Raw genomic sequence first — 14,936 nt, forward strand, 5'->3', positions numbered from 1 at the left:
ACTGCTCCAATTCCAATATGCAGAGATAACTAAAATATGAGTTTTTTAAAGCCTTCTTATTACATGGTGTCAAATGTTCCTTGTAGAGGTGAGAAGACTAACATTTCTATAATGCTTATGGTGTGCCATGAAGGTAGATACTATCTCTAATTTTTTTTTTCCTTTTAACACTTGGTTTCTGTATACCATAATAGTCTTTTTTTCCCTGTTTTCTCATGATCTCTGTTTCCTTTTTAAAGTTTCTTTTACATTTTATCTTTGTATTGAATTATTTTAAAGTGCTTGCACATACTGATGTCATCAAATCTATAAAAGGAGATAGGAAGTGGGAGAGGGGAAGTAAGAAGCCCTGCTGCTTGGTTAGCAGTTGAGCATTTAGAATTCTTCCTGTGGCTCACTTAAATTACTTTACCCTGACTGACAGAATTTTGAAGACCTCTGAAGAAAAGGAGAACTTGTAAAAGATGTTCCCAACATGACTGGTTTACCCTGAAATTTTCCATATAAAAGGTTCTATTACTCCTATAGTATGTTAGTGTTTCCTCACATTTTCATACACTTAGAGAAATAAAGAAAAGATTCATTGACATTTTCAATCAAATGTTAACCTTTTAGTACAATATACAGCTCCTTAAACATTGTATTTGCCACAGAAAGGAAAAACAGCATAAATCCAATTAGCAATGCAGTTTCAAAAGACTAAACTTAGCTTCCACTTGCTTATGTTTCAGGAAGGAGAACATGGGCTGGATGAACATAAGCTCCACATGTACCTTTCTGCCTTGCAGTCATTGATCCCATCTCTCTTTGCATTAGTGCTACAGAATGCACCCTTCTCCAGCAAAGCCAAGCTTCATGGTGAAGTGCCACAGATAGAAGGTACTGAACTTACGTTCTGGAAGGAAGATGTAGAATATTAGCAGCTTAGCTTCCCAAAGAATTTTTTTTATTAAAATCCTAAAAATCACTCTATATGACAGCGTAATTGCTAAAATTTATTGTGTAAAATTTCATGGTCACAGATTGTATGCTAAGGTAGACTATATGGCTTCATCTTTTATGTATAAATCTCATGGTATTATTTTATACTACTTATACTTTATTTCCATTCTTAGTAGTCCTTTAATAACCTTTGAGATGGGGTAGGGGCTGCATTAACTGCTTCCCTCCATGAAAAGATCTGAGTCACTGAAAAGATTCATTTAATAGTTAAGAGTGCCAGTACATGAAACTCCTCATTTCTGCCTTCTTTATATTTACTTTTTTCACAACTGCTTTTATCTTTTTCAGTAGAGTAGGTAAATATAATTACCTTTTCCTACAATATTCTTATTAGAATGGAATATAAATGTACTTGACAGAATTTCAATTGTTTTCAAAGAAGGAGTGGAACTTATTTTCAGAACTACATGAAATAATTGACAACGGAGTATTTTTTTTTTTTTTTTGACAGGCAGAGTGGACAGTGAGAGAGAGAGAGACAGAGAGAAAGGTCTTCCTTTGCCGTTGGTTCACCCTCTAATGGCCGCCGCGGTAGCGCGCTGCGGCCGGCGCACCGCGCTGTTCCGATGGCAGGAGCCAGGTGCTTATCCTGGTCTCCCATGGGGTGCAGGGCCCAAACACTTGGGCCATCCTCCACTGCACTCCCTGGCCACAGCAGAGAGCTGGCCTGGAAGAGGGGCAACCGGGACAGGATCGGTGCCCCGACCGGGACTAGAACCCGGTGTGCTGGCGCCGCAAGGCGGAGGATTAGCCTGTTGAGCCACGGCGCCAGCCCGGAGTATTTTCTTACCTTACTCTCCAGATAACCCTCAAGTGATCTTTGATACATAGTAGGTAATTGATAACTCACGGCACCTAACCCTAGGATAAATAGCTACAAGCTACTGCTAAGTGTAAGATACCTTTGTAGGTTTTTCAGATTGTGAAATTACCCATGTCTCTTATTGGTTTCAGATAGTCAAAGAATTAAAACATTGGGATATCTATGTATTCATATTTTTAGAATTGTGATTTGCATATTAACTGTGGATTGCATGTAATCTTTGCAATATGAAGCATCATGTCTAAGGATATTCAAGCCCACAGGATAAAAGTGGTGCATACTATTTGAATGTCAGTTCTATTTGGAAAATTGAGAATGAATGGTATGGAGTTTAATTTTTTTAAATGATACTATTGAAAAGAATGAAAATTCAAATTAAGGTTAGATTTTGTATAGCACTCAGAGCTAAACATGTTGGTTTTGGCTACTTTATTCATTAAGGCACTTCATCTTTCTCCCAGGGATTTTCCTCTCCATCTAATTCTCTTTCTACTTTGCTGTATTAGTTTACTATGGCTGCCTTAAGAAACTACTGCAAACTAAGTGGCTTACACATTTATTTTCTCACAGTTCTGGAGGTTGGAAGTCTGAGACCAACATGTTGGCAGAATAGGTTCCTTCTGAAAACTGTGAGGAAAAATTGTTCTGTGTTTCTCCCCTAACTTCTGTGGTTTGTTGGCAGTCTAGTGTCCTTTGAGCTGTAGATGCTATTACTCCCACCTCTGTCTTTATCTTCACATGGCATTCTCTTTTATGTCCAAATTTTCCTTTTTACAAGGATGTCAATCATATTGAATAAGGGCCCCACCCAACTCCTTACACTTTATCTATCTGCATCTGTTGCAATCCTGTAACCATTTAAGTTCACATTATGAGATAACTGGTTAGGGCTTCAACATAAGAATTTAGGACAGGAAACCCAGTTCAACCCAAAATATGTGTTATGATTTCTCAGTTTATATTCCATGAATGTCAACTATTGCCAGGAACATGCTACGGGTTAGATAGAACAATTTCAAACAGCTTCTTTACAATCCTGAACATATTCCCTCTAATCTTTATATGACCTCTTTGATTGTTTTTATTTTTATCAACAATAATCTTTTATTTTTGTTCTTTTTGATTTAATTTGACCCCCTGACTTTTAACAAAAGCCATCAATGTTAGTGTTACTATACTGTATTTACATTTTAGTGTACTTACTAAAAATGCAGATTTGTTTTCTCATAAATTATGGTAACCCACACAAATATTTTTGTTATTAATTTATTCCACATTGTTCACTAATAATTGACATCCGGTACTGTTTTAGACTCTTGGGATACTATTGCTTATAAATAAAATGCACAAAAAAATCTGCCATCATAGAGCTTACTTTCTGGTTGGGTGGAAATGCATTTAAGATTCATAATAGCTGTTATTTTGCTGGATAATTATGGTTATTTCATTGATACACAAATGCTAGTGTTTTGCCAGCTTACTAAAATGACATTCTGGGGACCTTTCTGTATTGAGCTAGATAATTTTTTTTAAAATCACAGTTAAGTAGAATAATGTTTTGAAGCTCCTGGAGCACTCTGGTTGCTTATCTATAGTAGCTAAACATCCCCAGAATTGCTTATTGCTTGATACTGTTTTTCTTCAATTGGATCTAGCTTTAAATCTTAGGATGCCACTCTTTTTACAGTACATCTCAATGTTTTACTTTTAACTATTCCATTATTTTCCAGTAATTTATCAGTATTTTTGAAAGAACAGCATTCATTCCATTATGGTATAGCACATTGTCACCAAGATAATAGAACCTTGCTTGAAATTATATCAGATATGCTGAGATATAATGCAGAAATATAAAGTATAAATATCTCACTATCCAAATCTGTTTGATTTTTGAGTTGGGGATAATGACAATTTGAACAGAAACCTTTGATCTCAAGGGATACTGTGTTATCCAAAGTCGATCACTCTTTCTCTTTACCCCTCTCTTTCTTTCTGTATTGAGATAGCAAATAGGATAGTTCAAATAGCAAGGGATAACCTTTATCAGTACTTGATATATTGTCAAATGCCTGACACAGCTTAGGAATACAATAATACCTTAATTTTGTCTTTGAGCATTTTTGAAATTAGGTGCTATTTCAAATCTTCTTGAGTAATTTCCACTGTCATTTGAAAATATGTCTTGAGAAAATGCTTCCTCCTTATGTTTCTTTTGAAACTGTTTCCCTCTATATAGGAGTTACCTAAAATATATATTGGAAGTTCCTGATCAGCAGTTAATGAACTCTTGGCATGCGTTACTTACTTAATAGGTATCCATAAAGTATTCCCTTAGTAACCTGGAACCTAATTAAAGTAAATAACATGATACCCTGATTATAATATCTATAGTATACTCTGTGTCATTTTACTGATCACTACCTTTAACATTTTGTATTAATTTAATGTTTATCAAGCTACAAAAATTTTAAATAAAACATTTAATATTAGAAGTGAAATACAAAAAAAATAAAATAAACCTGTTTGGCTCAGGCTTTTAGTATATCTTATGTCATTCTCTGGCATTAAGTAGTTTTTTCCCTGCTACTAGCCTATTAGTTCCTTATTCCCTAAAGGAAATATTTTGTCATTTTTATAACTGACATGGAATTATAAGTATGTCTTCATTTCTAAAACCAAATTCAAGCTAAGAGTCTTATCGTTAGACCAATTTTAATTTAACCAAAATGAAATTTTATTATTTATTTGCAAGCCATCTCATTACAGTATTCATCTATTAACTGTACACTTGTAAAATCTTAACTTTCAAATTTGTTGGATTTGTTCACATTTGACGATAATTTCATTTTTTTCTAGCAATGAATTGGTTGATATACTAGAGTTTTATATTAAAAGCTCACAATAAGAACCTAATTAAGCATCAGGGGAAAGATCTCCAATTCCTTTTAACAGAATAGTTCCCAAACTTCCATTTTCCACGTGATTTATTTTGCTTCTGTTACTTATAGTGACTAGGTTTCCTCGGCCTATGTCGCCTCTTCAAGATGTGTCTACTATTATTGGAAGTCGTGAGCAATTGGCAGTGCTACTACAGCTTTATGATTACCAACTGGAACACGAGGGTACAACAGGCTGGGAGAGTTTACTATGGGTTGTCAATCAATTGTAAGTTTCCACTTTCATATTTACTTGGTGCACCTGAGTCAGTTGAATGACTGGTAGCTCATTATATTTATCCTTGGCACTGAAGAACAAAATATGCGTATGTTATAAATGTCAAAAAAATGTAACTTGGCATCATATGTGTCAATAAACTTAGTAGAAGAGATTCACACCACAGGATATATAGTAATTTATCTGTGAAGAAGGTACTGCTATTATGTCAAAAGCATCTGTCTGTTCTGTAGCAGTGATGGATTTTAAATTGTATCCAGATTTCTAATTTTTGAAGTGAAAATGGATGCCATGTTAGCCAAGCTGCCTGTGTGAAGCAGCATATCCATGGATGTGAGTCTTAACTCCATACTCAGAACTCTACTATGAAGCTTCTGTGTATTTTATGCAGGCAGTTAAAATTTGTTTTAAGAAAGTTTTATACAGTAGACTATAATCTTAAGACTTTTTGAAAGGGTTCAAAACAATCCTTTGCTTTCAAAAAATAAAGCAGATAAAATTGTTAGATTTGCATTGTTTCAGAAATTGGCAAGGAAACAGTAATTTATATGTATCCCCTGCCTATTTTTCTTTCCTTTCATATTCAGGTTGCCACAACTTATAGAAATAGTTGGCAAAATTAATGTTACTTCAACTGCCTGTGTCCATGAATTCTCCAGATTTTTCTGGCGCCTTTGCCGGACATTTGGCAAAATTTTTACAAATACTAAGGTAAAAACTTGTGTTCCATGTTTTCTTATATGCAAGAGACAGAAATGTAATGTGTTAAAACTACAAATAAAAGTATGAGCCTCCCCATTATCCTAATTATGTTTTAATATTTTAGGATAATATGATTGTAAAAGAAACCTGTAGTTGATGATATTCTTTGTTGATTTTCAGATAAAGATTTAACCTAAATTCAAGTTGTATCCAGACTTGTATATAAGGCTTTCTCATTGTGGATATCTCAAAAGATTTACAGCACAGGAAGTATCAGATAGGGAAATAAGCCACAGTCTACTATGTGTTTAAATCTCTACTAAAAGAATCATACATCACATTGCCCAGAACAGATTATTCTGTAGCTTTAGATATTAAAATTAGAGTATTCCTAGACCTCAGTTTCTTCAATTCTACTAATCTGTTTGTCTTCATAACCTGTTGTTAAGCTAATTTTTTAGAGACCTAATCAATACATAAAGAGATAGTTTCTATAATCAAATGTTAAGACACTTGAAAGGTAAGCATTTTATTGCAGTACTTCAGTATTAAATCTGTAGTTATGGAAACATTTAAAACAAAACAGTGTATAAAATGAAACAGATAAAACTCAGAAGACTTGGATACGACCCTATTATCAGCCAACTAATGTTATGACCTTTAATAAATAAGTTTTAGTACCTGGGCTTGGGCATGTCATATGTAAAATGAAGAAGTTGCTGCAGTATCTTTTGGTTCTATAAGTATGATTCATTAGATTAATATTTTAACTGTGTTCTTAATCTCAGTGTAAGTTAAATATATAAATAATGCCTACCTACCAGTAGGAGGACAAAAACAAGATCTTGATACTATTGTAGGAAAAACAAGATCATCTTACATGTTTCACTAGCATCTAATTATTAAATAAATATAATTTGGTTTTAATGTTTCAATGTTGACAAAAATTGTTTGACATCCCCAAAACAGGTAGTCTTTGTATGTGTGTGTCTGTTAGTGGGGAAATCCAGTGCAAGTATACTTAAGAATTTAACAATAGAAGATTGTCTTCAGAGGTCTGAAATATATGATAACTAATGATGAGAAATTGAGGCAAGCATTTCCTCTAACTTAAATATAAAATAAAACTGTTATTGATGTTTAAATTTTTAAGGAGTTATAATAAAAGATTAATCTGAGTATCATATCAATAAAAAATGGAATTTCCTTTTCATTACTCTTAAATACAGCCAAATGCTTTTTTCTAGTAATTTTTTAAAGATGTGTTTTTATTTTATTTGAAAGACAGAGTTACATAGAGAGAGGGGGAAGGATAGAGAGATCTTCAATCTGCTGGTTCACTCCCCAGATGGCCACAATAGCTGTGGCTAAGCTGGGCCTCAGCCAGGAGCCAAGTGCTTTTTCTGGGTCTCCCATGTGAGTACTTGGGCCCAAGGTTCTAGACCATCTTCTGCTGCCTTCCTAGGCACATTAGCAGGGAGCCATATCAGAAGTGGAGCAGCTAGGACTTGAACCGGAGCCCATGTGGGATGCTAACATCACAGGCAATGGCTTAACCCCCCTATGCCGAAATGCCAGCCCCTCCAATAATTTTAATCATAAAAATACCTACCTAAATAATCTATCACCAACATAAATTTTTAGGATGCATTAATTTTAATCATCTTGGAAATTATTTTAATAAAAGAAACCAAAAGCCATTCCAAAAATAACTTGTGAACCTGAATCATTTGAGTTTTTGTTTTTTTAAAGGTATTATTTTCAGTAACTTAACTATTCTTTTATCCTAAACCTCTTAATTAAGAATTATTATTTTTCTGGGGCCGGCATGGTGGCACAGCAGGTCAAGCCTCCATTTGAACTGCCAGCATCCCATATAGGCATGCCAGCTTGAGTCCAGGATGTACCCCTTAGGATCCAGTTTCCTGCTAGTGTGCCTGGAAAAGCAGGGGAAGATGACCCAAGTAATTGGGCCCTTGCACCCACATGAGAGATCCAGATGGAGTTCCAGGCTCCTGGCTTCAGCCTGGCCCAGCCATGGCTGTTGCAGCCATTTGGGATAAACCATCAGATGGAAGATTTCTCTATCGCCCCCTCTCTGTAACTATGCCTTTCAAATAAGTAAGTCTTTTAAAAAAATTAAAAAGTAATTATTATATTCCTGACCACTAATAACCTATAAAGCAAAATAAGTTGAGATGTTTTGGTTTTTTTCTTTGGATTGCTTAGGTAAAGCCTCAGTTCCAAGAGATTTTAAGACTGTCTGAAGAAAACATTGGTAAGTTTGTTTATTACTATTATTAAAAATAATTGAATCTCTTAATCAGGAAGAATACTATATTCAGTGTATGTGATTAAATTAGCTGACAATTACAACTGAAAAAGAAAATTTAGAATATGGAGTTCTTGCTTTTACAACTATGTCACATCAGATATCCTTCCCATGAGGGATAGTGAAATTAATCTTTGTTCCAATTTGATTGTAACGGTCTACCTTCATTAAACCAAACTGACCTGAGTCTGAGTTTCTCAAACTTAACACTTCTACCTTTGGATATTTGAAGTGGTTGATTAAAGATACTGAAAATTACAAAATAAGCAGCATCTAATGCATAATTAATTATAAGATGCTCCTGGCTTTGGATCCGCCCAGCTCTGGCTATTGCAGCCATTTAGGGAGTAAACCAATAGATGAAAGTCTTTCTCTCTCTGTCTTTGCTTCTGCCTTTGCCTCTCTAATTCTGCCTTTCAAATAAATAAATTAAAAAATCTTTAAAAAGAAAAAAATCAGAAACCATTACCCAGAACCACACTGCTTCCTGAAATCAAGCCAGAAGGTGTGGTTTCTGGCTTTTACTCCAACCCTAGTTTGCTGTGGGATTATGGTTGGCCACTTCTCCCTCCATACACGTGGGAGGTTGAATGACATTGCTTCTTAACTTCCCAAAGACAACAAGATTAAGTGAAATGCTCTGCTTTTCAAACAGATAAATAAATGTTTTAAAAAACAAAGTTTAGCCCAATATAATGGAAAAGAATGAAAGGCATATGTTTCTAAAATAAACATGAGATTTTAAAGCAACTACTATTTGTATGGACAACTATAGCTCCCTGTTGATCATCCTCATTTCATCTAAGGAAGCCCAGTTATAGCACCATTGGCCTAAGAACTTTCTTATGTATAGACATTATGTCCTTGTGTATTTTCTTATTTGCTAGATATAAGTTGTCGAAAATGTTAGGAAAAACGTATAGCACACTCCCCACTTTTGAATTTGGTTGGTTTGAATGTCTAGGTATTTACCTAAATCCCACTGTAGTGATTTGACTTTAGTGGTCTAGAAAATTCTATCTTGTGGCTGTCCAAAGAATAAATACAAAATTCCAGAAGATTGTTAAGTGATAATTTTTGGTGAGGGGTGGGGACAAATGCTTCCAAAGGGTTATTTTTCATAACTTTTTGAATGTTTGTTGCTTAGAATTCCTAATTATTAGTATTATGTGTTTTTAATTCATTATTCTGGTGGTAAATGAGTGAACAAAAAAATTTAGCATTTTGGAAACTGATGGTATTGGGAATTATTAGTTAGCTATGAATGTTCCATTGTTCAAACAGGAAGCGATTATTAACCCTGCTAGTTACAATCTATAAGAAACAGTACTTAAGCTTATGCTCCTAACCTCAGATTTACATCTTTACTACCATTGTCATACTCAACTAACATCAATATCCCCTTAAGAAAAGGTAGTTATGGCCGGCGCCACGGCTCACTAGGCTAATCCTCCGCCTTGCGGCACCGGCACACCGGGTTCTAGTCCCGGTCGGGGCACCGATCCTGTCCCGGTTGCCCCTCTTCCAGGCCAGCTCTCTGCTGTGGCCAGGGAGTGCAGTGGAGGATGGCCCAAGTGCTTGGGCCCTGCACCCCATGGGAGACCAGGAGAAGCACCTGGCTCCTGCCATCAGATCAGCGCAGTGTGCTGGCCACAGCGCGCCGGCCGCGGCGGCCATTGGAGGGTGAACCAACAGCAAAGGAAGACCTTTCTCTCTCTCTCCCTCTCTCTCTCTCTCTCTCTCTCTCTCTCACTCTCACTCTCACTCTCCACTCTGCCTGTCAAAAAAAAAAAAAAGAAAGAAAAAGAAAAGGTAGTTGTTACCAAGAGAATAAACAGACCCCAGATATGAATTAATGTGAAATTTTTTGCTAAAAATTCCTATAAGTCAATTAGTTAAGTACATAACTAGTTAATTATGTACTTAACTAATTTAATTTCAATTCAGTTTCTCTGAGTTCTACCCTCTGAAAGTAATGCAAAGCCATATGAAAATAGAAATGTAGTAAAAAAGAAGTTTTGAGAATGTAAAAGGAAGGCTAGAACACTTAAAGCAGTGCCTAACAATTGATAAACCAGAGTATTTAATGCTGGAAAATCATCTCATTACTATCTCTGAAACTTTTCTTTTGAAACTGGCTTTAGGTGCTAAGCAAGAAAATTTTATTGTACAATAGTCACAGGGCACACACCAGTGGTTGGATGCCTTCCACCTTTCTTCCTGTTTTCCTTAACCTGACTCCTCTCCAAGGAAAATAGTCAGGGTTCTGGCTCATAATGCTATTGAGGATACAGGGGAACTCTGTAAATAGGCTAATATTGGAAAGTAGACAGGGGGCCAGCACTGTGGCATAGCCTGAAGTGTCAGCATCCCATATGGGTACTGGTTCATGTCCCAGCTGCTCAACTTCCAATCCAGCTCTCTGCCTGGGATAGCAGTAGAAGATGGCCCAGTCCTTGGCCCCCTGCACACGTGGGAGACTCGGAGGAAACTCCCGGCTCCTGACTTCAGATTGGCACAGCTCCGGCCATTGTGGCCAATTGGGGAGTGAACCAGCAGATGGAAGACCTCTCTTTCTCTGCCTCTGTCTCTATGTAACTCTGCCTTTCAAATAAATAAATGAATCTTTAAAAAAAAAAAAAGTAGATAGAATCATATCTGGAAGCAGATTAAATGATACATGCATATATTTAAACATCTGCTCCTAACAGAATGCCCTTACATTCTACAAGACATTGCAAGCATAAAATTTTAGGAAAACCTACCTATGTGGGCACTTGGGAGACTCAGAAGAAAACACTGATTGTGATTATGGAAATAGGAATATAATATCTCAATTTTGGTTATTAAAGTTCCTTCCCATCTTTCAGAAATGCTTATAATAATAGTGTTAAGAACCATTAAGTTGTATTTTATAACAATCAATAGAAATGTCTTTTAATCATAATGGTTTCCAAAGTAATAATATGAGTATTTATTTATAAACTTGTCAACAGTTATAATTTTAAATATAATTGCATTGCGACTTTATCTTTACACTTAAAAGGCACTTGGACTTTAAAAATTATTTTAATGATTTTAGATTCTTCAGCAGGAAATGGGGTCCTCACTAAAGCTACAGTTCCCATTTATGCAACAGGAGTCCTCACATGTTATATTCAGGTAAGGAAAAAAAATACCTAATGTTAATGTTATATTTTCTTAATGTGTGTATAAGTAAAAGTGTTATCTATAAAGTCAATAAGTAATGTATAATGGAGGTCATTTTTAAATAACAGGGCCCTGGGTAAAGTCTTAGTTGAGCAAATCAGTTTAGAGATTGCATGCTTTTTTTGAGATTTTGTTAGAAGTGTTAGATTGAACTTATTTTGTTCTTGGTGTTTCATTAAGTTTTTCATAAATAAATGACAAACAGAGCAGCTAGGTGAAGCAAGCTACAAAATTCTCTAGAATACTGTATCATTTTAAGTAAGGTACTTTTTTAATAATACTGTATTTTCTTAATTTTTACTGCATAATAAATTATCACAAAACATAGTGACTTCTTATAACTGCTTTATTTGCTCATGATTCTGCAATCTGGACTTTGCTCAAGTGACATCTTTACGGCTGATCTTTCTGGTAATCACTCATGTTGCTGCATTAGACTCTTCAGTTAATGGAGTCTCAGGAGTCTCCAGGAAGGGTCAGGGCTTCATTCTCTCCACATGGCCTCTGGAACAGCAGAGCCAGAATCATTATAACATGACCCAAGAGTGCAGAAACAGAATCTGTTTACACCTGGAATTAGCACATTATCATTTCTACTGTGGTTTGTTAGTTAAATAAGTCTCTGGCCCAGCCTAGATTCAGAAGTAAAGAACATATTAGCCAAGGTATAAACCAGGAGGTATGGTACACTGGTGGTCATCAATGTAACAAACTGTCATACTCTATTTAACATTATTTCAAGTAAATATCATGAATGTCTCTGGGCATATGCATGTGAGATATTACCATCAATAAAGCGGAAATAAGCACTCAACATAAATAACTTTTGGAAATTAGAAAGTGAGATTGAAGGAGTTCCTGAATTTTCACTCACTAATACCTGACTTTTCTTTTGCCATTTGAATTCAAAGTACAGCAATTCATATTTATTGCACTCTTCTTACCAGATTTGAATCATCTTGTATAATTAAAATACAGTTCTAGGGCATGATAGCTTGCACCAGAAGCTCCAGTTCTGTTCAAGTAGCACAGTATTCTTTTAAACTTTTCTACACTAATTTCTGAGACTGCATCTTAATCTGAATACACACAGAATCTCTGTATATAGACTATTTTAAGTCATGTAACATAAATAGATTGTCCCAATTATTAAATTTATGGAGATCAATGATATTAAGTCTTAGCACATCAGTAAGCACAATGGAATGCATACCATTCTCCTCTCTCTTTAATTTTAGAAGATATTCTGACATAAAAACAAATATCATGTCTGTATTTTTCTTTTTTTTAAATCCTTTTGAAGCATTGTTAGTGTTTTCATGTGGACCATAAGTAGGATTGTAAAGGATAATAATGTACCAGATTTAAAGTTAGACTCACAGTAGGGCCTCAAAATAGATTTGTTGAATAAATCACTAAGGACCTGTCTTTTGAGTCACTGTGAAGTTCAAGTATATTATTTATACCTTTGAAGAGATAAGAACTATTCAGTTTGTTACAGAATGTTGAGGTAGCAATCACAGGTGGCCATTGTTACTTATTTTAGGAAGCATGTACCAACAGTTAATATTTTTCTTACTATACAAAAATTTTTGTATAGTATATATAGTATATATAGGATAAACCACAGCCCTATGTGTTTAGTTAAACAAAATCTACCTTGACTCAGACATATAAGCAGAATTATTTGTTTTGAGATTTCAGAAAATAGAGGATTTATAATAAATTTTCAAAAATCAGAAGAATCCATGCTCATTTAGAAGTATGTTTCCTCTTACTTTACTCAGGCTGTTAACAGATTTACAGTTTATTTTCCAAAGTTATATCTGTGTGTGACATGGTGGACAACTAAGAATAGTGAAATCTCTATTCCAGTTTGGTGTCATGTTGGTTTGTCACTGTCTACCCATTTCCCTAAGTAGACAGTCATGTTTTACTACTGCTTTATCCTTCCTTTTTTCATTTTAATTGTTACTTTTCCCCATCTTTTATGGCTACATCATTGTAATTAACCTGACTACAAAAAAAAAAAAAATGATAGGTAATAATCCAGTCTTCATGAATCTGTTGATGTATTCAGAACTATTTGTTATTGACTGCCTATGTTCCTAAATGACAACTTGACTTTAATTTATTGTGTATATATTCCTGATGAAATGTCAGATTGTCCTTCCCTTACAGATTCCGCTTAATTTAACATACAGTTATTTTTTAAACTCTCCTAATTTTTAGCAGGTTTGCTTTTTCTAACATACTTATTAATATTGCTTTAAAAAAAGAAAAATATTTTCTGATTTTGTAAGTAATAATGAGTTATTGAAGAAAGTTTTTCATCTACAGTACAGATTTTCAGTGAAAATTATCTTATTCAAGGTGTGAGAGTGTTTCTTTTAAGAACACAGTAGACTAAGCAAGCATGACTTACTTTTACTATGACTTTCACTATTAGGATATTATAAAGGTCATTTCTTAAAAGTAAATTTTCATCTATTAGTGAGATTATTATTTAGTAGTTCACATTTAACTGTATAGAGAGTCAAAATTCATGAGAATTACATTTGTAATGTAAATTTTAATAAAAGATTACACTTTTTAGTGTTCTAAAGTAGAACCATTCAATAAAACTTCCTGCAGTGATAATGTCTAATAATAAGGAAGGTACTAGCCACATAGTAGACACAATAGTGTCTATTAAGCCTTTGAACTGTTGGTAGTATGACCAAAGAACTGAATCTTTTCCTGTTTTTCATTTAAATTAAAATCACCATACGTGTCTAGTGGCTACCTTACTGGACAACACAGTCTAAAAAAAAACATTAAGATAGTCTGTCTCCTCACACCCTTATGATAATAGATATGCTTCATACATAAATATCTTTAATTAACAATAGTTTCCAAATTAGAATATTTCCCCTTATTTGGTAACACTTTCTAATTATAGATAGATGATTATGGTATTTAGTTCTACTTGATTGCTTGGAAATTCATTATCAGTATTTTTCCTCTGTAGGAAGAAGACCGAAAACTGTTAGTTGGATTCTTAGAAGATGTAATGACCCTGCTTTCATTATCTCATGCTCCTCTTGATAGCCTGAAGGCTTCTTTTGTGGAATTGGGGTAAAAAAACAATAGCTTATAGTTTATAGTTTTTTAAAAATCATATAAGAGGGAAGATAAACTATTTAGGAAACTAAGAACCAAGCAAGGAAGGGAAGCCCCAGGATGATGGCATTGGGAAGTCCCATTATAATAGTTTTACAGCAAACCAAAGGAGCCACTCGTCCAGATTGGAGCAGGATAGAGGACACATGAAAAAGGGTGGTGGGAGGGAACTATCATATGCTTCAACAATTGGAGAAAAATTAACACAAGATTTATGACCAAAATGAGGCATATAATGTTTTTAAACTCAATTTTTAGAGTACATATTTTAAGTCTCAAGGATTGGCATAAAGACTAATTTATTGGTTTTGCGACTTGAGATTTTTGGTTTTTGGGTTGTACTTTGATTTTGCTTATATATACATTCTTAATATTGTGTAATCAGTACATTATAATTTATAGAATGGGGTAAAGGTGCAAACAATCTGTTTGAAGCAGTTGGTAAAATACAGTCAAGTACAGATTTCCAGGAAATAAGCTTTCCAATTGAAAGGCAGCTCCTTAGGCTCCTTTTTCCATTCTATTTGATTT

General features: G+C 34.6%; 1 protein-coding gene across 5 annotated transcripts in view; it reads left to right on the top strand.

The window, feature by feature from the left end:
• The window catches only part of RELCH (RAB11 binding and LisH domain, coiled-coil and HEAT repeat containing), a 128,916-nt gene that overhangs the window by 83,019 nt on the left and 30,961 nt on the right, over positions 1-14,936 (top strand). For 4 of the 5 annotated variants that reach the window (XM_062201766.1, XM_062201767.1, XM_062201770.1 and 1 more), the window contains exons 16-21: positions 732-879; positions 4,834-4,990; positions 5,587-5,710; positions 7,931-7,979; positions 11,116-11,195; positions 14,254-14,360. In XM_062201766.1, coding sequence (XP_062057750.1) covers positions 732-879; positions 4,834-4,990; positions 5,587-5,710; positions 7,931-7,979; positions 11,116-11,195; positions 14,254-14,360 — 665 coding nt within the window. The remainder of the gene's footprint in view (positions 1-731; positions 880-4,833; positions 4,991-5,586; positions 5,711-7,930; positions 7,980-11,115; positions 11,196-14,253; positions 14,361-14,936) is intronic. The other variant, XM_062201768.1, reaches the window with a different exon arrangement.

Source organism: Lepus europaeus, chromosome 9 (genome assembly GCF_033115175.1).
Source record: "Lepus europaeus isolate LE1 chromosome 9, mLepTim1.pri, whole genome shotgun sequence".
Classification (NCBI taxonomy): domain Eukaryota; kingdom Metazoa; phylum Chordata; class Mammalia; order Lagomorpha; family Leporidae; genus Lepus; species Lepus europaeus.